The sequence below is a fragment of the Schistocerca piceifrons genome, chromosome X (assembly GCF_021461385.2).
Source record: "Schistocerca piceifrons isolate TAMUIC-IGC-003096 chromosome X, iqSchPice1.1, whole genome shotgun sequence".
NCBI lineage: Eukaryota > Metazoa > Arthropoda > Insecta > Orthoptera > Acrididae > Schistocerca > Schistocerca piceifrons.
In genome coordinates, this window is record NC_060149.1 from 349,395,921 (window position 1) to 349,420,757 (window position 24,837).

General features: G+C 38.4%; 2 protein-coding genes across 2 annotated transcripts in view; one reads left to right on the forward strand and one right to left on the reverse strand.

Moving 5' to 3' along the window:
• LOC124722349 (trithorax group protein osa-like) overlaps window positions 1–6,789 on the forward strand; it is a 63,037-nt gene extending 56,248 nt beyond the window's left edge. The window contains exon 9 of the mRNA XM_047247522.1: window positions 4,069–6,789. Coding sequence (XP_047103478.1) covers window positions 4,069–6,789 — 2,721 coding nt within the window. The remainder of the gene's footprint in view (window positions 1–4,068) is intronic.
• The window catches only part of LOC124721695 (katanin p60 ATPase-containing subunit A-like 1), a 202,182-nt gene extending 177,586 nt beyond the window's left edge, over window positions 1–24,596 (reverse strand). Inside the window, exons 1-2 of the mRNA XM_047246779.1 lie at window positions 24,574–24,596; window positions 16,765–16,943 (exon numbers count right to left, since the gene is read on the reverse strand). The gene's annotated coding sequence lies outside the window, so the exon portion shown is untranslated. The remainder of the gene's footprint in view (window positions 1–16,764; window positions 16,944–24,573) is intronic.
• Between the last annotated feature and the right edge of the window lie 241 nt (window positions 24,597–24,837).

The following is a 24,837-nucleotide window of genomic DNA, read 5'->3' on the forward strand; positions in this document are numbered from 1 at the left end:
GTAAGAGAGCAACTCGGCTGCTGCTAGGACCATGAGGTAAACTGCAGATACAGAGATTTCAAAGATCATATAAGGTTTGTGAATCTGTATCACTATTGAGATTTCATTTAAAACAATAGGCCCTGATCTCCCACTCCACACACACATACTTTCTGGTTCCATCAGGAAACAGGTTAAGATGAGTAAAATTAAAGAAAAGTAATAACAAATCATATTTTCTTAAAGCGTTTATTAATGATTCTGTCAACAGTTGCGGTATTTATGATAGGCGGCTAGTTTCAAATCTTACAGGTTCATTTTAAAGTCTGGCCTACTGAGGCTGCACTGACAGTGCCTGATATTAATAATAAACATCAAAGAGGCAACATAAGCTGTATAAATGATTCCAGAAAAAATGCTACAATCCACACATGCCTTTTACTAAGTCAAAATCAGACTCATGCATTGCCTCTTTGATGTTTATTATTATTGTTCAGGCACTGTCAGTGCAGCCTCAGTAGGCCAGGCATGAAAAAGAACCTATAACATTTGAAACTAATTGCCTAATATAAATACAGCAACTGCTGACAGAATCATTAATAAATGCTTTAAGAAACTTAATAAAGTTACTGTTTCCTTGGCAACAAAATGTTGAAACTGGAAAAAAAAGGTCATCTTGATTAAGGCACTACTTAGTTTGCTGTGTTAGAAATCAGTATGCATGTTGACAGTAGGTATTGAGTATTTTTTTATGGGACTATATACACTGCTGAAAAAAAGCAACAGCCTCAAGGACAGTCGTTTTACTGATGCAGGTGTGTTTTCTCACATGCAAACTATCATAAAGGTGTCAAATGGCATCCTGTGATAGATTGTCCCAAGCATCTTGTGCCTTTTATAGTAATTTGGTCGTGGTTCTTGCAGGCCCCAGAGAACAAGTAAGTTCCCACTTCATCATGTCCTGTACATGTTCAGTAGCCGAGAGATCAGTTGATCTTGCTGGCCAGGGCAGTTTCTGTACACCACAAAGAGCTTGTGTTGCAGCAGCTGTATGAGGATGTGCGTTATCCCATTGAAAAAGCACATCCCTTTCTATGAAGAAATGGCAGTAGTGTGGGGATAATAGCCTGTGCAAGGCAACGGGCACTGTTTGCTTTGGTTACTTTAACCTGCAGAAACACCAAATATGACCATGACTGCTCCCCCCCCCCCCCCTCCCCCAATGAGACCTGGGATGTGACCATCGTGCTCAGGGCAAATACACTCTGGAGTTGGCAGCTCACCAGGTCTACACCATACAGGTGTGTACATCCATCACTAGTGATGCTTGACAGTGTTGTGGTATCAGTAATAGTCTGGACAGAGGCACATGTGATCTTATCCCTGCTGCAAGCAGACGATTCCCAGTGCTCCATGATGACACAACAGGTGCAACATATGCACAGATTTTGGCCCTGGATGATAATCGATCAGACACCAATGCTCGCACAGTGCACCTATCTCGTCGTGCATCTGTACTGTGAGGATGTCCAGAGCCTGGTATACAGGTATGGGAATGTTCCACAAACCTTTGTTGAAAGCAGCAACACGCCACTGATATATTGTGTCCAACATGTGCAGCGATCCGTTAATACATCCACCGCTTCCCCCAGGACCCCAATGTGACACCATTCAAATGGCTGAATCTGTTCAACAGGAGAGCTGACTCATCAGTAGGGCGTGGTTGTACCCTAAAATGATTATGGCAAACTTGGCATAGTTACTGCCTGCAGAGTCAAAACAGAGGGTGCACAGACAGGCCTTCAGTCTGCCATCTGATCACTAATGACTGTGACAAATAAAGCAATAACACAACCACCCCTCTGTATATGCACATACTATACAGTGGTGCCACCAAACCCAGTCCTTCGAGGATATTTTTTGATATTCATTGAGTTTGTTCATGTTCAGTTTTTATTCAGGTATACACAGTTAATTCTTTTCCATTCTCTCTCTTAAATATGAGCACATTAATTTACAAAAATGTGGCTCTTATCCTATTATAGCCATCCTTAATGTGGAACAGAAGTGACAGTGGTTTGGTTCAGTTAATAGTAGTGCAAAGTCCAATTTATTTATTAGTTCTCATTGTAGAAAAGAATGAATTAAAAGAATAAAGGACATAAATTATCATCTTCAACTAAGAATTGTCGTTTTAAAAAATCTTGCACGCTTGTGCTCCACTTTGAATGCTTATGTTCTGCAGCTTCTCAATCTTTCTTAAAAGCCATCTACAATGTTCATATTAAAGATGAAAATAGATTTGCACCCATCATGTATGCTACCTACAAAAATAACAGAATTTTCCTATTGGATAATATATTGCATTACACAACTTACTTCTTCCTACTTCATATCACTTTACCCCAACCTTACTATGTACCACACTAAACTAATAAATTTTGTGGTCTGATAGGTGGAGAATGATAATGAGAAATAGTGAACTCAGCTTGTGGAAGAATAACTCTTTCGAGTCGCGAATATTAAAAAAATCATTGGTGGAGTTAATGAATCCCTACTGGCATTGTGGTGTTGAAGCTTCACTACAGACTCTGAATGAAAAGCGTTCATCTATAGATTGCTGAATGTTGAATGAGAATACCATCAACAGGCACCAAAAGTAGTTATGTGGAATGATTGTGTTGGTAACATTAAAGAAAATGGAAATTCAGTGAACTACATGACTTTATGAAACAATTGCAGTCACCAACTGTTTCGGTACACATTATACAAGTAGAATTGGAGAGGCTTTATTGTTTATCAGGCAGAACCATTGGAGACTGTCAGAATTTTCAGATACCTGCCTAGACTGTACATCACCACAAAATATGATACATGCCATAAAAATAAGAACCTGGCTAACCACTAGTAAGATCAGTAGTCAGAAGTTCATAACTTACCCTCCACTATGCAAATAGTCTGTGAAATAACTTAACGCTGTAGTTATATAGATTTCAAAAGTTGTGTGTCTCTTCATTTTCTGTTATCCTTGTAGCAGCTCCACATGACCACACCACTTACTGAGACAGTTATAAGGAACAAGCCCCCCTCCCCTGCCCCTCCCCCAGCATTACAGTCAGAATATTTCTTCTCCTTTGTCTGTTTCCCTTTCTTGTGCAGACTTTGAATCATGAATGCTTTTTATGCACTTTTTAAAAGTTATATCGCGTATATTCATTTTGCTCACTTCATCCTAAGTCAGCTCTCATATTTTTTTGGTGGAGTATACAGCATGTTGTACTGTTATGACTCATTATGGCATATCGTTCTAACCCATTACACTGTATTAAAGTACCGTAGGTTGCCACTTGTACATAATGGCTGACGTTACATATACTTGCCATATCCTTTTTAATGTTGAAACTGGACTGCTATATGCAAGTTACTTGTACTTCGTGCAGAGATGCCACAGTGCCACCATACCAGCAGAACAGCTTGCCTCTAGCTGTTATTTAGTAATGACTGGGTAAAACAAAGGAACAAATTGCCAATCATTCCCAAAACATGAATCACTTCATTCCACAGAGAAGCATGACTAATAAATTTTGCAAGGTAACTTGGAGGCTATTATAATACAGTATTTGTTACAGTGTTTAATTTTTTTTGCCTCATCCCTTTTCAACTTGCTTAATGATTGTGCAATAAGTTATGTTGACTTTAGATGACAACAAGATAGGGGTTTTATTAGTTTCCGTAGAGGCATTTTCTCTCCTCCTGAGTATTTCATTCAGGTAGATGATCTTGCATTACTCTTAATGTACCAATTTCTTTAATTCTCAATGCATGGGCCACTTACTCAAAGGCTTGCAATTTTTTAAGTATTAAGTCTGTTCTTCAACAAAGCATGATAATCCTGGTGAGTATAAATTTTGCACATGTTTAAAGTTTTTGAATTTGATTTTCTCCCATAGCCCATTTCATAGTATAAAGTAAAACTTATTTAAAAAAAAATCCAAATTGAAGTTGAAAAAATTACATGTGTTAAGTTTTGTCAGTTTTGCTGACCATGTTTTGTACCTATATTTATTTTCTACTGGTGTCTTATTTCAGGCGCAGCCGCCTGGGATGAATAATGCGCAGGTCTACCAACAACAGAGTGCCCCAAAGCGAGAGATCGTTTTCCCTCCAGAAAGTGTGGAAGCAACATTGCCTGTTTTGTATAAACGCAAGCGAATGACACGAGGGGATGTAGCACCTGTAGAAGCATGGAGGCTTATGATGAGTCTGTGCTCTGGCCTACTGGCAGAGAGTGCTTGGGCTCTGGATATTCTCAACATCCTTTTGTTTGATGCTACCACAGTTGCATATTTTGGACTAGCCCACATGCCAGGACTCCTTGATGTGCTGTTGGAGCATCTCAGACGCAGTTTAGCTGACATGTTTGACTCGCCTCTTCCAGATTCTGGGAAGAAGTGGTTCCAGGCACCAAAGGTGGAAACACCGGAAGTGGACCTAGGGCAAGTTAGAGTGCCAGTTGATCCTGCAGATCACATCACATTAATGAAATCGACACCAAATTATACTCTTGTGACTAGAAAGGGTGAGGTAGTTCGAATTGTGAACAAAGATAATGAGATTTTTGTTGTGGATAATCGGAAGAGCTGGGACATTGAAGGTGACTTGGCAGAAAACGATGATGTGGTTCAAGACCCGTGGCAGTTGACCTCTTCAGACATCAGTTCGACGAAGTACATTGTGTCATGTTTCCAAGGAGAGTTCGGTAATGTTCCATTTGCGAGACTGCTCGATGACAGTAGAACTGTAGGTGCCGAAGAGGAAGAAGATTGTCGGACAAAAGTAAGTGAAGAAGAATCGTATCCCATTGAAAACTTGAGTGTAACTCCTCCTATAGTGCTAAAAGTGGAATGTAGTGATGACAACGGTGTTATTGATAGTTCGAGCAGTGCATCTAATGTCATACTTAATGAGGAACATTTGAGTAAAGACAGCTCCTTCGTAGATGTGCAGGATAGTGATGAAGTGAAACGGACTAAAACTATTTTGAGTGATGTGTTTTTGTGGATAAAAACGGAAAATACGGAAGAAAATTCATTGCTGCCTGAACGCTGCGTAGACCCCTTAGAGCCTCCTAAAGAAACTGTAGAAGTGAAAAAGGAAGCAAACTGTGTCGAAAGTGAGAGCAGTAGTAATAATGAAAGGGAGTTGCCGCATTCTCCAAATGTACCAAAGGATATTGAAACAAAGAGTGATAATGCTGTATCAGAAACTAGTGACACAAATAATTTTAGCAGCAGTAACATAAAAACAGAACATACAAACAACGGCAATAGTTCTAATAGCAATGAGAGTAGTATATTCAACATAAGCAAAAGTGATAACTGTAACAGCACAACACCGAATGAATCCAGTTGCGATTATAAGATCAAAGAAGGTGTTGAAAGTGAAATTATTGCCAGTGAAGAAAACAGTGAAGGTAATGAAAGTGCTGGAAATGCTGTTGAAGGAACTAGCCTTAACAATTGCGAATGTTTAGAAAGCAATGAAAGTAGTAATGGCAACAACAGTTGTGACGAAACTGTAAAAGAACACGAAGAAACGGAAACAGAAATGGAACAAGATGTGTTCCTCGAAGGTTCTGAACATGAAGGAAAAGACATAAAAATGGAAGATGACTATGGTGACGAAATTGAAGAAAAGTCAAAAGTAACAGATGTGAGACCAGAGATAAAGGGAGAAAACAGGGGCGGCATACAAATAAGGGATCCTGCGGGAACGTTGAAAAGAAGACGTATGTCAGATTATGAAGACGAATGTTACGCGAGAGATGAAGCGAGCCTTTACCTTGTTACTGATACACAGGATGCAAAGGCAAGGCGTTGTGTTTGTCTTTCAAATATTTTGAGGAATCTGTCATTTGTCCCGGGCAATGAAGCAGAGTTTGCCAAAAATGTTACATTCCTTAGTTTGTTGGGGAAGCTTTTACTCTTACACCACGAACATCCTCCTTGTGCACAGAAACAGCGGAATTATGACCGTGAAGAAGATGCTGACTTTGCAGATTCTTGTAGCAGTTTACAAGGTGAGGCAGAATGGTGGTGGGACTTCTTGCACCATGTGCGCGAAAATGTGTTGGTGACAGCAGCTAACATTGCCGGTCATATGGACCTCGGTCAACATCCCGAGGAAGTGTCGCGGCCCGTAATTGATGGACTTCTTCACTGGGCAGTTTGTCCAGCTGCTCATGGGCAAGACCCATTTCCAGTATCTTCAGGCTCGTTGTCACCCCAGCGCCTCGCACTGGAAGCTCTGTGCAAATTGTGCGTAACGGACTCTAATGTAGATCTGGTTGTAGCTACGCCACCCTACTCCCGTTTGGAACGTCTGTGTGCTGTGCTGACACGACTTCTGTGCCGTTCAGAAGGGCAAGTGCTACGAGAGTTTGCAGTGAATATGCTGCACTACCTGGCCGCTGCGGACAGTGGTGTGGCACGTACTGTTGCACTGCAGAGCCCGTGTGTGTCCTTGCTAGTAGCATTCATCGAGCAGGCGGAAGCTACTGCATTAGGGATAGCCTATCAGCACGGTATCGGTGCACTTAGAGACAATCCAGATGCTATGGGAACCAGTCTGGATATGCTGAGGCGTGCGGCTGGTACATTACTTCATCTGGCACGACATCCTGAAAACCGGCCGCTCTTCCTGCAGCAAGAACAGCGTCTGTTATCCCTCGTCATGAGCCAGATCCTCGATCAGCAAGTGGCAGCTGTAATCTCCAGTGTTATTTTCCAGTGCTCACGGCCCTCTTCGTAGCATGCACAGCAGTTGTAGACAACTAAGTGGTGAAACTGGCACGGATGTTTCCTTCTCTTGTGATTTTTGCTGGAACATATTGTGAGAGATGACTTTTGAGTCTGAATGTAATGAGGACTGAGTTTCCGGTTTGTCAGTCCTTTATTCCTTTCTTTTATGCCTTGCCAAAATGGTGTTAGTTAAATGTACAGTTAGTTATGAGTGAAGTGGAAGTACATGTTTGTTTACAGGAGGAAGTCGGCTGATGTTGATATTATGTACAAACAGTCAGACTGTCTTTGATTAGATTTAATAGATATAAATAAACAAATATATATATAAAATCTATATGTATATATATGTATACTTATACATATAACTATACATGAAATATAGATACAGTAAATACCAAACAGTTACGTAGTCTTGCAGCGAAACGGTTGCTACAGCAGTAACACGAGTGGGGCAGTAACTGAGAATTACCAGATGAGACTGATGGTACCACTTCCAGCATTCACCAATATCTGTTACGAGTCGGAAATTTATTTTGTATTTATCATCAGATGTGGTTGGATGTGAATGAATGTGGAAGTTCTGTTATCTAGAGCTATGTGTCGACTGTCTTATTAGCGTAGGGCCATTGCTACAAATGCTGTTGAGGGACAGTGGAATAATATTAAATACCAGAATACACATTAAGTAATCATGCATATAGTTAAGTAAACTGAATTAGATTCTTTAGAGTACAACACAAAATTGAGTCTAAGAAACATGACTTGGAGTGCAGGAAGTTAAGGTGCCACCACTGCCGTGTTACTTGTGGAACAGGTGAAAGTAAGTGTGTCTAATTATTTACTTTGATGTGTGGAAGTGACGTGGGGTGTAACATAATTGAGAAAAGATTGTTATAAATATTTTCTTTCTAAACACGCCCTTGAAATCTGTTCATTGATACCCATTGGATAAAAAATGTATAGCCCATTTTATCCTACTGATGGCTGATTTTCATCCCTCATACTAAGACCTCTTGTGGTCATGCTAAGTACCTTTCCCTTTCCTTACTTTCATATTGGTATTACTGTGCAAATGCTTTATATATGTCTGAACAAGTCAGAAATAAATGTACATAAGGAGTACTAAGGCAATTGTTATCATTCCTCCTTGGTGTGCCTGTTAGGTGGATGGCTGGTAAATGTAGTAGACTGAGGGTCCTATCACATTATTTATAATTTATTTTTTTTACACTGTTATCTACATGTTAAAGTGTGCTTCAAAATTTCTTTTGCTTACTTGTAAGCTCCCTTTTCTACAAATAATTGAGATACATAGTATCCATTTGTGGTGGTCTCATTGTATTTTCTATTCATTCTGTTTGTTTCTCACTGGCTACAAAATTAGATTGTCTTGAGTGTACTTACTCTCCACAATTTCTTCTCTCTGATTAGTTGTACTTGGTTTCTAATACTTCAGTTTGCTCAGTATTAAAAGCAGAAGCAGAATGTGCTGTATTGATTCAAAAAATAAAAACTGAAGTATTAAAATGACCCTTAGTAAGTATTTTCTACGTTTTTGAGAGTATTGTTTCCTTCTGTGCATCTTGTCTTAACTGTTACCTTTGTCTGATGCTTCTCCCATGTCTCCTTTATGCATGTGTTGCATCTGTTGAATATTTCAGAATGAGTGGTGGTTTGACACACTTTTAAGATGAAAATTGTTAGCACAAAATTTGTACATTATTTATTTAATGTTTTCATTAGTTAATGTATCTGTGGTCTCGTGTTCATTTTATTAGTTGTATGTATGTGTATATATTGGACGTTTTTCTGGAAGGCTTCCTCTATACAATTGCAGAACTTCATAGAGACATCTTCCGTGTGATGTGTTGAGAGTAAACAGTGGAAAAGTTATATGCTTGTCATTTTAAGTTGCTGTGATTTTTTTTTTTTTGTCATCCTACTACCCTTATAATCTCCTCCACATGATTAAGTATTTTGTCATTTGTATACTTTTTAAAAAAATGAAGAAAAGGAAGAAACACGTTTGATATGAGATACTCAAGTTCTTGATAAGGTTGTTGTCAAAAATATTTGCTACAAATTTTATATTTATGGCTTCTGATATACTCATAATTGTTGTCTCGGTAGTAATTCCCTGGCACCTTGTATTAAAAGGCTATGCTATTATTTTGTTAAAATGGTTTCTGCATCGCTGCTCCTGTATCAAATTGTTGGCTGACAACTGTTGCATCTCATGTGAGAGCAAGACATTTATAGTTTTATTTTAATTGAATTTACATAAACGCAACAGTGTTCTGTGCATGGCATTCTTCTCGATTTGTTGCAGATAAATAAAAGTTCTGTTTTGCTATGTTTATGCTTTGGCTGTGGAAAGTTTACTGTTGCAAAAATTTAGTGTGTTACAGAGGGTTAAGTTCTATGTTTTTTCCATATACACCATCTGATCAAAAGTATCTGGATACCTGTTAGTGAACATTAATATGGGATGTGTCCACCCTTCACCTTTATGTCTTGAACTCCACTGGGAACACCTACAGTGAGGTGTCAGACTGTCTGTGGAGAGGACTGGCAGCATGTTCTACCTCAAGAGTAAAAACCAGAGGATGTAGTGGTGTTGGATGCTGAGGTCTTGTGTGAATTTGACATTCTAACTCACCCTAAAGGTTCACTGGTGGGTCCAGGTCAGGACTCTTGGGTAAGCCAGTCCATTTCAGATGAGTTATTGTCCTCAGACCATTGCCTCACGGGTGCTGCTTTATGACTGTAGACTGTCATGCTAGTGAAAGTGATAATTGTCTCTGAACTGTTCCTCTGTTGTGGGTAATACACAATGCTGTAAATTATCCTTCCACACCTAGCATTTCCTTAACTACAATAAGGGACCACACTCTAAACGCATAAGTCTCCCTTACCTTAGCACCACCTCCTGTGTAATTCACTGTTGGCACTACACATGACCGTAGGTAATGTTCTCCAGCCATTAGCCAAACCTAAACTCTTCCGTCAGTTTGCCACAGGGTATAGTGTGATTCATCAGTCCAAATCACTCATTTACAGTCATCCACTGTCCTGTGGCATGTCTCTCTGCACCACCTCCAGTGTCACTTTGTACTGACTACAAAAACATGGGGCTTCTAGGGAGCTGCTCATCATTGTACCACATTCTTTTTAACTCCTTATGCACAGTCATTGTGCTAGCTGGGCTACTGGTGGCACTTCGGAACTATCACTAATAGTCAACATGGACAGTTATAGAAGGTTTGAAATGTCCTCAAGGGATTTGTTACTCATATGACATCCAGTGACTAGTCCATGTTCCAAGTCAATGAGTTTCCATTCTGGTGTTACTGCTTCTTTACTGACAGTATTCTTCATCTCCTCTTATATTAGCGGGTCTGACTCTAGAGATATCTAGTTGCCAGTTCCACATTATACAGGGATGTTCAGATATTTTGATCAGATAGTGTATGTAGCAGTAGTCATGGTGCATTGAGAAGTGAAGCTTGTCTACAAAAACCTGGAATACCTTCTACAATGTGCTAAAAGAACACAGTTGGGCAAAGTTATTGTTGGAGGAGAGCAGATATTTGTTTCTCCACATACGTCCTTCAGTGTTCTGCATTTAGAGTTTTCAGCTCCTTTACACTATAAACAATATCCAGTTCAACAATATAGTGATGGATATGGCCTATTTCTACAAAACATTCTCCTTTCACAAATAAAAGATTGCAATAAATGAAAGACAACTTTAAGACCACTTCATGTAAAGCAGTTGTAATATTGTGCCATGAAGGAAATAATCAAACTGCTGTAACTGAAATGCGCACTCTTGTGAGTGTGCCCCCCCCCCCCCCCCCACGTATTTTAAAGCATGCACTGTGACCTGTGCTTGATCTCTTACAGCATCAAATGTGGCTTTTTATGAAGTTTCTTGCATCTGGTGTTGACGACAACAACAATGCTATATGGAGTGGATACAAAAAATATTGTATTATTGGTAGGAATAGATATATTTCTTACCATTGTAATAGTCTAAAATAGCTCCAGAAAGACAATCTTCTGTTAACACTGGAGACAAGAAGCCACATAAAAGGGCACGTGAAGATGCTGTTAGAGCCAAAGCAGTTGAAGGTAATATCATAATGTATAATTTAAAATGAAGTACATGAAGGCGGAATTTAAATATAAATACAACAAAACAGTTTTATTGTTGTAACAATTGACTGAAGGCAATTGATTATGTATAGGATAATGCTTCCTGCCACCCTCCACCCCATTCTGCATAATTTCTATTTTCTTTGAGCCTATTATTGCCAGCTGGTAAATTCGTGATATTTGATGCATTTTCCCAGTTGGCCAATGTTATTGCACAGTTTTATAAGATTTCAACCAGTATTTTGTCAGTGAAGATAATTGTCTTCTCTCCTAGCAGAGTTACGTTAATTTCATGCTGGCACAATTTCTATCAAAGTCAACACACTATCCCCTTCTATGCATTTTTTTTGTTTTCTGATTAATCTTACATATCATTATAAGGAACTCAACTAATTGTTATTTTGGTCCAGTCCTTGAATAACATGGTCAGTGATATTTTAATTAGATGCCACACCACTTTGACAGTTTTTTGATTGATGATAAAAGTTACGACTTGCCGACTGCATAATCCCGATAGAACTCGAGCTACACTGTCACATTTAAAGGTAGCCTTTGCATTTGAAATTATTTTTTAAATATACGGCTTTAGTGGTTTTTAAATCAAAATTTCCTGCAATTTATTGAGTAATTGAGCTTGTAAAAATGGAGAGAGAGTGAGAAGAATGGGCGGGGCAGGGGGGGGGGGGGCAGAGGGGCAATTAGGAAGCATTACTGTCTGTTGCGGTAAGTAACTGAATGTATGTGCTACGCTCTTTTTTGTACATGAAAAGCTATGTAAAAAGTTTTCTTTGCAATTCTTTTACTTGATATTCGCAATGCTAGTAATTTTCTTTAATACTACTAGACAGTGGATGTTTAGAAGAGTACGCTACTGGCTGCCAATGGCTGGGCTTTAACTATTTTGACCCTGTTGTGTGGAGGGAAGAAAGATACATGGGCTGGTGTAGTGGCAATAACTTCTTTTTTTCTGAAACAATAATTCAATTCAGTTTGGCAATACAGATTCTTCATAGAACAGTGATCTTATCTATTACTGTTTAGGACAGATGTATTTCTGACCAGTGTGGTAATGTAAAATAGCTCCAGAAACACAGTCTGTATTTTTGTTGATACCAGGCATAATTCAGACACAGTGTGTTCAGAAAGTAGCTTTGCAGTTACATATATATACAGGAAATAATGATCAGAGATATCTATACAAGTCTTTGCGATCACACTCTTAATTCTATTGGAAAACCCTTTCTACAGACAAGTGGGGGGGCTGGTTTATTGAGGTGATGAATTTCTCAAAACACTCTTCCAGAAGATGCACAGAATTGTTAACTGTGTATACAGTGCCATCTTGTTGAAACAATGAGTACTTGATTTTGTCTTCATTTAGCTGGCCAATGGAATTGTGGATCATTAAACAATAACATTTACTGTTCATGGTTTCTTTAAAAAAAATAAAGGTCCAAAAATGAGCTGCCTGGGTATTGCTACCCACACTCCAAATTTTTTGATCGAGCAATTGTGTTTCAAGCACAGCACGAGGATTCTCCATTGATCATAATCATGTGATTTTGTATGTTAATGTGATGAGAGGTGAAATGAGGCCTCTTCAGCACAGAAGGTGACAGCAAGAATTTGGTGTTATTCCTCTCAATAAAAGATGAAAACTATCTTCAGTAGCAGATTTGCTTTTCATGATATGCATCCTTCAGTTTTTGTATTGCTGCCATTTTATACATGAACAATTTCACTGTTTGCCTAATTGCTTTATATGAGGTTGCAAGCCTCTCTCTGGAAATTTCTCAATAAGTCAACAAACTGTATTATGGTGAAGTGCAGCTCTTTCCAGAAACTGTTCTGCGAATGCCTCCTGCACTAAATCTGTGTATTTATTGCCTTGTCGAAACGTGTTCAGTGGAAAAAATAAGTTCCTCAGTTGAAAACACTGTAATTTTCAAACTTACAGAACATCGAAGCACTTAACATTGCATTCAATAGCTTTTGTAAACTGACCCAAACTGTTAAACGTTCCACATCAGTAGAACAAATTAATAAATAGTCATGTATCTATGGAAAAAACATCTGCCAACTTGCGTTCTTCCAACTTGTGTTCTGCCAACTTGCATTCTGCCAACTTTGTTTCAAACTTATAGTTCAATCTCGACCCATAGTCCAATATGTAGCGAATTTCTAAATAAACTATGTTTTGGTTATTCTCCTGTAGCAAGACAAATCTGGGCTTAGAAGACATTATTTGACAACTGCAGGAGGCATGAAGAAAGCTAAGGCCCCTCTTTGTTAAAGATTTTATTAGATAATGAAACTCATGTGATTGCCAGTTGTGAAACACCTATTACAGCTGACAAATAAATTCAATTAAAGTGTTCATTATGATGCACAATCTACGATCATTTGCACAAGCAACCTGAAATGACTTAAAAAAGCTGCTAAAATATCTCAACTGCTAGTATGCACGAGTAGTCACTATTGCATGGTTTTCATGAACATGGTTGATATTACCACCACCAATAAACCTACGAGCTATCTACAATTTCTCTGTGGGTGTATGATAGCTACTACTTGTAATTTCCTGTTGAAATCTACTGTTTTGGCTGAGTACCTGTAATAAATGCAGAGGTACAGTATCCTCATATCAGATGAACAGATGTTAAAAATCAGGTGGTTGGTGCATACTGGGAATACTGAATGGAAACAGTAGAACAAGTAATGTCTTTGCTTTTTATTCAGTAGTAAATCACCACCCCAATTTTTCCATTACTCAGAATGGACATCTTTCCCAGACAACACAAGTTTTTAGTAAATTATGTAATATCAGTGGTCACTGGAAATTTACATATGTGAACTGAAAAAAGTTTGATATCAAAGTGTGTGAAATAATTTGTGGGCACTTAAAAGCTACAACACAAGTATGTATGTATCTGAATAACTTTACATGTGGTGACTTTGTGTGCTACAAAAGAAAGTAAAAATGAATACCTTATGTGTGCAGAAGTGTGTTTGCTCAACATTGTGATGAGGAGATAACTCAAAGAATGTATTGTTGTTGTTGTTGTTGTTGTCGTCATCGGTGGTGGTGGTGGTGGTGGTGGTGGTGGTGGTGGTGGTACCATTGTCTGTTTATGTTGGAGAACTGTGGCAGATTAAGGTTCGTTGTTTTGAATAAACTGAAGTAATATTAATGTAAATGTGAAACTGCCAAGGTAAGATACGATCAGTTTATTGTTAGACTGACCTTATCTCATGGCATTGTTTTAGAATTGCTCATGTAAAGTGAAAAGGAATTTTCTATCCACACTAAAAACTCTGGTGTGTCAGTGATTTAAGGGTCAGACAATATAACCAAAGGTCTGGGATTTAATTGTCAGTTGGTCCTAGGAATTTTTTCCTATCAGTTCTCGCTTCTTTCACCTCTGGCAATAATATCAAAAATTGCCAAGCTGCACCACTGTTTGGAGTGCACACCAAACTGTACATCACCCCCTCCCCTCTGACTGTAAATCTACAAGTCACTTCAAAAGTTGGAGGAAAGCAAGGACATGATATCTGCAATAGAACTGCGCCTAGTAAAGCACTGTAGCTTTCAAACCAGCTTTTGGTTGATGACGAGTCTACCTTTTTAGCACAAACTCCAGCTTAGAAAATGGTTTTTAGAAATCTGTGACCAGTTGCAATGTGTACTACTACTACTACTACTACTGCTACTACTCTATTACTAATACTTGAAAGGAAAATCATTTGTATAATCTGAATGTTGTAACTGGAGTGGGGAGGGGGTCCATATCGGAATCCAGCCACCATTGTGCTTACTGACCACAGTGTCAGCAGGGCATTAAATCATAACAGAAAGGAAGGACAAGAGAGAGTGCCATTGTGTTCATTGATTTTTTTTTTCTTTTGACTGCACATTGGAATTTATTGTGGCTGCATTTAAGTCCAGAATGTTGCAAGTCCAGAATGACGCAACCCATGCAAGGTAATACTGTTTATCTGCTCAACACTATGATGATATTATCAATATCTTGAAGCAACATGCTGTCAGGATTAAGAAAAAATTATATTTCACTACTGTATAAACTGCTTCACAAATGTAGAGTGCATAGCCACATATTAAGATCATTTATACATAGTCTAGTCACATTAATGTGACCACGACCCACATTCAAAATCATTGTGCGGTAACCATTCACAAACAATATGTGGTAGCACTAGCAGTGGAGGGTAGATAAAGCATTTTGGAGGGACGCGAAAAACAGTGCAGTCGTTGTCGTAATGCAGGAACAGAGCGATTTATCTGCCATCCGAAAGAGGATCATCATGGTGTTCAGGGCAAGGGTGGAAGAAATGGCTATGTTTATAAACTGTTCAAGTGTAACCATTGTTAAAGTATACTGTGCATGGCAAAATGGCACTATTCGAATCTGGCACCGAGGCATGCACCACAGGCCCTAGATGACAGGCGTGAATGGTGGCTGCAGAGATGTGTAGAGGGGTTTAGATGTGCAACTGTTGAGCAACTGGCCACTCACATGAACCAAGGGGCTACCAACAGTCTGCGCAATGACTACTGAGCAAGCGTTGCTGTGTACGGATTTCCACAGTAGGCGCCTGCTTCGTGCACTCGTGCCGACTGCTGTTAATTGGCAACAAAGGCTGAAATTTGCATGGCAATACTGCAACCGGATATCCACTGAGTGGTCACAGGTGGCCTGTTCAGGTGAATTACATTTCATGCTCCATCGGATAGATGGCTGTTGGTAGGGACAGTGTGAAATGCCTGAAAGCAAAGGGTCCAGGCCAGAGGACAGAGCGTTGTGGTCTGGGGAATGTTTTTGTGGCATTCCTTGGTGATCTTGTCATTCCGGAAGGCAAAGTGGATCAACGCAAGTGTGCATCTATCCATGGAGACCATGTCCACCCCTGCACATTGTTTGCTTCCTTAGCATGATGTCATCTACCAGCAGGATAATGCTACATGTCAGACAGCTCACAGTGTATGTGTGTGGTTCAGAGAACACCAGGATGGGTTTACTGTAGTCCCCTGCCCACCAAACTCATGAGAGCTAAACCCAATCTAGAATCTGTGGGACCATGTCAATTGGGCTGTATGTGTCATGGAGCCTCAGCCTAGAAACCTAGTGCAGCTGGCCATGGCACTGGAGTCAGCATGGCTCAACATCCCTGTCATTACCTTCCAGGACCTCTTTGACTCTCTTCCTGAACATCTCACAGTGGTCTGTGCTGCAAAAATTGTTAACAGCCCGTAAACAGACTGTCTCCCCATAGTTAGCAAACACCTAACAAGCAAATTGTTTAGAGCTAAGATTTCAGAGGGAGTTCACATAATCTGTTGTGTAAGCTGAGAAGTCCATGAACAATACAACACATTGAGCAAGTGGTAACTATATATTATTGTGTTGTGTGCAAGATTACTGAATCTTGTAAAAGACAGACAAAATGAGAAATTATAATGAATGAGTGTGGACATGTGAGTGGCAGATTTGTTATAAAAGTCATATAATTGAAAAGTGGACAGATAGTGCTAAAATTGCCAGTGAAAGCCAAAGCCCCAAGCTGCTATAATTAAAATGAGATTTCTGATGTTTAGCTGAGTAACAGTGAGATAGTAAATGGGATGTGCTACAGTAGGAGTTCTGTTTACAGCAAATATGCTAAGTACTTAGGTATAATAACTCATAAAACACTGCCATTCAAGGAGAGTCCTAAAGATACAGCTATCTCTTAAATAATCATTGAGTGGCGTCTCACAAAAAATTACACATTACAGAGTTGCTGATGCTCAGCCAGTACTTACCATAATCCACAGATTTGAAGGAGTGGTCCATATGAATTGAGTAGATGTGCAACTGATTGACAACATACTGATGACTACACAGTCTGATTGTGCAGGGGAAGGTACATTGAAATTCCTGCTCAGTCATTCAGTTTCCTTCAACAAGTCCAATAACCTTATTCAACTTGGTACTGCTCCTCCTGTTAAGATGTTGCAAAAATTTTAAAACTGATGTTGCGTGTGCTCCCTTTCTGAACACATCATCACTTTTATCTCCATGTCTCACGATGCAAAGTTAGAACCTGTTTTCACCATGCATATGAGATGTTTTGAAGAAATTTCTGGAACTTTCAGTTAATACAGTTATGAGCACAACCACTGTGTAAGGTCTTCATAAGTGAATGCATCTGCTGTGGCTAATCAATTGACAGATGCTTTACCTGTCCCATTTGTAATATATCTATGCTTTAAACTGACAAGAAACTACAAGGAGGAAGATAAGAGGATGTTAATATTTGGTAATGATGGGTTTGGCATATAGAAGACGGTGAAATCTATAAAATTTCATTTGTATTATGTTGCTACACTATTATTATTATTTATTTTAAAATTCAGGTTATATGTAATTTGTCCATATATGGGTAAATTGAAATATGATGTCTTCATAAAGATTTTTGTTTGAGAACATATTCCTAATTGAAATTCATCAAAATTTGGTGTATGATCCTTCATTTTTGATGGGTAAGAATTGTGTGACTGAATTCAAATATGGATGTACATTCCTTGAAGGTAACTCATGTGAAGGTTGCGTCAAAAGTTGAAAACAATATAGTATTGGAAAATTATTAAAGAATTGAAAGGATATGGCCTCAGTTAAAACTTCTAGTTTAAGGGACCATGGTCAAAGAATTTATCAGGTGGATATATACGTTTTATTTAGACATTGTGTTACAACAATTATGTGCAGTACAACATTGAACTTTATAATAAAATTGATGGGTTTGCCATTGGCACCCATCTTCATCCATTTGTTGCCAACTTCTTTTTGGAGATATTTTACCATGTACATCATACAGAACAGATCAACTAAGTGGTACTGCTATATGAATGATAACTTCATAGGGTGCACCCAAAGCAAGAGGAGTTGGATGTCTTCTGGTACATCTCATTAGCATCAACCGAAAAATGCATTTTACAGTAGAGAAAGTGAGCAATGGGAACTTAATTGTCTAGATGCATTAAGAATCAAATAGGTAGATGGTAACTTAGGGCCATAAATTGTACAGGAAAGTAAAAACACAGATTGATACTTCCATGAGCAATGTAACCCTCATCCAAGACAAAAATTGATGGATGGAGCTGGTAAAATATGTGAGCAGGTTTATTTACAAGAATAACTGTCCAGTTACTTTTTTTGAAAAAAAAAAAAAAGTTATTCCAATAAGGACGTGGAACAAGTACTACACCCAAAAAGTATAAAAATTAATTCCAGTATGTATCAGGAACAATGGCTGCCCACTGGAAAAGTTTTCCTGTCTGTTATTAACGAAGTTTTCAATCGAATAAGTAAATATTTGGCCAAGAACTGGCTTCAAATGATTTGCAAGTCCAACAGGAAAAATAAAAGAATGCTTAATAGTAGTCCAAGATGTCTGTCACTAATGAATGCTGGTGTGTATAAAATTCTGTGTAGTTGTGGCCAAGTACATAAAGAAGTGCTACTACTCAGCTGAACTATTGTTTTGGACAAAGTGTTAAATCAATTGGAGTGGGAATGCTTTTTAGATTGCAGGCCATGAAGTAAAATTTAATGATAGCAACATTTTAGCTAAGATAACACATTATGATGTATATTTTAATAGAGAGGTGATTTAAATTCATGAACACCATGATAACATTACGAGAAAAGAGGAGGGAGCTACACAAAATATGGATGCAAATGTTGTGACGAGAGTAATCAACATTATTTTTAAACAAGAATGATGCCACCAGCCAAGGATAATACCATAGTCAGTTCTTCAGACAGCCATGGATCTTGGAATATTAAATTCCCTAATGATTTCCAAAATGGGATATCCCATGTGTCTAGCTCCAATTACCATTCTGTGTTCAGAGGCTGTTAATTCCCATCCTGCGACCATAATCATACCGTAACTGTTTCACATAAATCATCTGGGTACAAATGACAACCCAACCAATGCACATAACTAATGAGGAGGTATTGAATAGAATTGGAGAGAAGAGAAATTTGTGGCACAACTTGATTAGAAGAAGGGATCGGTTGGTAGGGCATATTCTGAGGCATCAAGGGATCTCCAATTTAGCATTGGAGGGCAGTGTGGAGTGTAAAAATCGTAGAGGGAGACCAAGAGATGAATACACTAAACAGATTCAGAAGGATGTAGGTTGCAGTAGGTATTGGGAGATGAAGAAGCCTGCACAGGATAGAGTTGCATGAAGAGCTGCATCAAACCAGTCTCTGGACTGAAGACCACAACAACAATCACCACCACCAATGCACTCCCTTTTATACTGTGTGCGCGTGATAGTACTGCCATCTGTATATGTGCATACCGCTAATCCATGACTCTTTTTGTCACTGCAGCATAAAAAGCTGTGCAGTGTTTGCAACAGAGTTGGTATATGACATTACTGATTTCACAGGTGACCTGACCTCTGTTATGTTGCTTAAGCCTGTGACAGGACTGGAGTAGGAGGTGCTGGGTGGGTGGATGGGCAGGTCTTGCACATTGGTCGGGGTTGAGAGTGGCAGAAGGACAGATGAGATGTTGGGTGGGGGATGGAACACCACTTTAGTGGGGATGGGAAGAATCTTGGGTAGGATGCACTTCATTTAAAGGCAGGATGAGAGGTAGTCAGAGCATTAGCGAAGGATATGGTTCAGCTGTTTCAGTCCAGGGTGATATTGCATGAAGAGGAAGGGCCCTCCTTTATAGCTGTTTCTTGGGGTGGTGGGAGATTTGGGGGTGTGTGTAAGGATGTCATGGGAAATCTGTGTGTGGACTAGGTTTGGAGTGTATTGACTGTGAAAACCTTCATCATGCCTTCAGTATACTGGGCTTTGGGGTTCTCTCACTGAAGATACATTGCCCCTAGATGGCTAGGCTGTGTGGAAGGGATTTTTTTGGTGTGGAAAGGATAACAGCTGTCTTTTGTTTGTGCATATTGGCAACTCAGTGCTACATTTTACAAGAAATTTCGTACAACAGATACATACTTTAACTTATTTAAATACTAAAGGAGTAAGGTAGACCACTCACTGAAAAGCAGAAGCATGGAGTCATCAACAGGCACACACAGAAGGGAAACAGGCCTTGCTAGCTTATGGTATAAATTCTTTTTATGCATGAGCTAGGCATGTTTCCTCCTGTAAACATACCAGCCTCAGTCTCCATTAGCCCACTGTCGCCATACCCTCTACTGACAGCTCTCCCTTCCCAATCCATGTCTCAGCATAACCATCACCATGTGCCGCACTCCATGGATTCTGGTACACATGTATCACATGCCTAGCCCATGCACATGCCACCACTTTCCTCCATCCCAAATTCCTAGTCAACAATCCTGTTACCTCCCTTGATACTGCCAGATACCCACCCAAAACCCTCTTCCTGCCTCTCCCTTATCCACCACACACAACACAACCCTCACTAACTCTAGCCCACCTTCTGAAACGCAATCCTGCAACTGTGTTTCTAGTAACTGGCACAGATGTGTGTGCATGCGTCTATGTACTGTATGTTGGCAAAGGATTTATACCGAATGCTAGGAAGTTTACTTTCTCTTTTGTATGTTTCTGTCAATGACTCAACAATTCTGCTATTTTGTGGGTGGTCTCCCTTACTCCTAAAGTGTGTAAGTTGTGCCAGAACTTTCCATATTTGAGGACTATTTTGATGAAATTCAACAAGTGCCATTTACAAAATTTTACAGGAGAGGTATTTTTTTGTTTTACTTAACGTCACTGATTCAAAAAATTTCAAAACTCTACCATAGCTATACATTCTAGGCATTTAAAATCAGTGAGCTCTTATGTACATTGTATTTTGTAGACAATATCAGAATAAGAAGTTAACAATAGATTTGTAAATTTGTGTTTATTTGGGGTAAGTTAACACATGAACAGAAGTTTCCACAGTAACGAAATCTGTTTCTCACATCCTAAACTTATAGTCATACGTTCAAATGACTTCTAAAGAAAGAGTACATATTTTAATATAATAGCTAGATTTACTTTGTTTCCAAATTTAAAAAAAGAATGCTGCAACACGGTCGTCTTTAATGTAAAGATTCTTCATTATACAGAATTTTTTCTTCAGTATCATTAGCATTCCCTTATACAACTTTTGAAGAGAACTCTTTACTCTCCTATTGGTAAATATCAAAATAAGACATCAATTTCTTCACATCAAAAGCTTTATTACTGCTCCCATGTGATCACTGATGGAAGTTGAGGTGCTTCAAATATTATTGAAACACTTCTCTCCCCAGGTTTCCGCACCTCAACATCTATTTCTGAAGTAAGTAAGTATTCTGAAAAGGCATTGTGTCCTGGTTTTAGGTCTTATTACATAATGCACTACTCTTGTCTTAGGCACCATAAAAGACAATTTGGCTTTCATTACATGTTTGGAGATTGATTTCATGTTGTGACTATAGCAGTCTTATCCCAAACTCTAACCTCCCTGCACTTTCCCCAATATGTCATGATATTCTGGGACAAAGTGATTGTTTCATGTTTTATTAGGCCTTTTTCAATAAGACCAAAAACCCCACCATGAGGCAAATAGCTATGCCCACTTATTGGGAAGTAAACTGAATTCCTCCAAATGTCTTTGAGCTTTTAGTGTAACTCATAAGCATTGCCATGATTGTATAATTTCTGTTTAGAATTGGAAAACATCCCAAGACTTAAGATTTTGTGCACCTCCTTTAATTAGCTATTTTGTTTAAGGGAATTAAGCGATCTCTCCTGCAGATGCAATTTCATTTGCCCCCCCCCCCCCCCCCCCAATCCCATCATGAGTCACTCTCAACCCATGTGCAGTTAACTACATTGTGTGCTTTCTTTTGTGAATACTTTAAGATTGTGCAGTTATAAAGCCAAGCTAGTCTGGAGTAAAATACTTCTCCAACAGACAGTTCAGGTACGGGTTGATTCTGCTGGCAGTTGAAACAGGCTGTCAGTGTTGTTTTGATTTTCATTTAAAATATCAGAAAATATTTTTGCCCCTATTTTGTGCAACATATATTCTGTTCTTATGTTATTTTTTAATTCCAAATCTTGAGCTGATGTACAACAAGAACTGCGCAAAAGTTGAGAAACTATCACTATGAGGATTTCCGAAGCCTAAGTTGAAATATTTGCAGAATACCTTTTCATACTTTGAAAGAGAGCAGCCCAACAAACCTTGTATAATGTGAGAACTACGGTACCCATCATGCATTTTTTTAAAGATTTAACTCTGTTGGAAGATACAACTGCCTAATTTTATTTCTAGAGTAATGAGATGATCTGCATTTATGCTTTAAATATATCATTCTTAATTAACTCTGTGCATTCTTTGTCTCTTTCCTGCAGCTTGTGAGCTTGTCCATCTTGATTATCCTGAGTTTGTACACTGTCCAGTTTATATATTTTGCTAATAGGCCTGAGTGTCTCCTACAGACGTTTTGTTTAGGCTATAAATAAAATCACTCTTACCTGTCAGTTTATTGACTGTTGAGGCACATACATGAATGCTTTGGCCTTCTTCTTCTCTTATATAATATGAGACTGAGGCAGATCTTTGTTTATTTGTATTGTCTTCCTTCCCCGTGTGTTGTTTAGATGAGTCCATTCATGTATTGTAGAAACAAATTATCCAGTTAAACTTTTGTCTTATATGTGTACAGGCACTCTCTAAAATGAGTATGATCATTGAAACGTGAACATCTTTCTTTGCATGTTGTTTCCTTTGTTGTTTCAATGTGGTTACAGTCTATATTCAGATCTTCATTTGAAGGTGCAGTCATGCTCTTCTTACTCTTTGGCATTGTCGACTCCTACTGTGTGTTCCACTTTTCATCTCCTGAATTGTTTCAGAATATTCTGAATCTTCTAACACCTTACTAATGATGATCCAACAAATGTGTTGTACAACAGCTGCTAATATTATAGTAAAAGACTGGCTGAATATGAAAGAGAAATATGCGGAACAATATGCATTTTGTCCAACAACTGCTTAGCAAACATTTGCTTTATGTTGTGGAATTGCCTGACAACAAAAGCATGGAAGTGTAAAGGCTATTAAATATAACTTTTAAATTTTATGTTCTAAGTTTCAACTGTATAGTAAAAAATAATGATTCATTGGTTTTTTTTTTTTTTTTGGAATATTGAAAAATGGAGATGTCGAGTTTCTTGGAAATTGCTGTATTCAGGCACTTTTTACAATGGAGAACACTCAGTTTTGTCATATTTTCTATTATACATTGTGTGAGGCTCATATTAAAGTACCGGAATGTTGAAAACAATGTTAAAATGGTTCTCATTGGTACTTTAACTTATTTGAGAGGGCTTCACATTGTCACAAAGTTGGATGACTTTTGCACTTTACAAGAATTAATTGTCATATTGGCATTACTGTGGTGCAATTTCTTCTTGTGTACACATTCACATTTGTGCACTACAGAGCCCAAAGGTTAGTTCCACCTGATATGGATGGTGTGTGTGTCATGTGTGTATATTCACTTGTAGTCAGACTTCCATTATTATATCTAGATACTCCCTGATTAGTGATATTTCAACCAAAATGCAAATCCTAGGGGCTGTTGAGTGTTTCGTGATTCACAGATTGAGGTTTTTAGATTTTGAATGCTATTCTGCCCAAATCAGCAGCAGTTTGTTCCAGCTGCACCACCTTTCTTGGATTCAGATCTCAGTGTGAAGTGATTTGGTGGTATTAAAACAGGTAGTTGCCATGGAAACAATCTAACTGTATTTCAGCAAGGTCCTCTCCCATACTTTATCCTGTTTTGTTATAGCGTAAGAAGGTTTAATCTGCTGCAAAGTAACAATTATTCCAGTAGAATTGAATCTACTAACAGTCTGTATCTCCCATTCAGGCATAGCTGGTTTCAAGTCGTCGTCTAGATATCCTGACTTAAGTTTTCTGTTTTTACTGTAATTCATTCAAGTGAAGTTTCAGGATCATTGCATCAATAAAGCCATTGTGTATATCCTTCCTCTGTCTGGCCATTTTAATATTTCTCTGCAACTGGTCAGTGAGGTGGTTAAGTAATGTGTTAATTGGATTTTATAATAAAATTTCTCCCTCTGGTTTTCTTCTTTTTGGTATAACTTGGAGTGGGTGCAAACGGTGGTAGGAGGGAGGGGGGGAGAGTGGGGGGGGGGGGGGGGGGGGAGGAAATTGGAGGCTGCCCAAATGAAATGTAGTAATCAGTTGATCAGAAGCAGCACACACAGTTTTTTACTGAATGATTCCAATACAAGTATAACACAGAGAAGCACACATGTAAATATTTGGCAGCTCAATTGTTCTTCATGTTACTTCATTTGAGAATATTAGTATATTTTTTAGTGGAAAGCTGAACTATTTTTAGACATCTCAAAATCAAAATTGATACTAAGTAATTTTTAAAGCAGAATTATCATACTGATTACTCATGAACATTCTAGTTATATTGAAATAATAATAAATGTTTAGTGAGTTTTCTCTCATGCTAATTTTGTTCTAGTCTTACATAGACCAGTCAGGTGGCTGTTTACTGAAAATTATTTTTCTGCACTAGACATAACCTACTCACCTGTGGCAGGGCAAGAAAACTTATTTTCTTTGTGCATCTGACAATTCTTTGAAGTTGGTCCTCTTTTTGAATGACTGTATAAAAAAGCACCCCATTATTATTATTATTATTATTTAGGAAGACACTAAAACTAAAGAAAAATACTTATTACTTGGAATAAAATGTATTTTGTAATGCTTTTAATTCCTGCATTTTAGCTATTTAAAAAAGTTCACACTGTCTTTACCTAAACAAACAGCATGACTGTTGATTACTTTTAAAGGT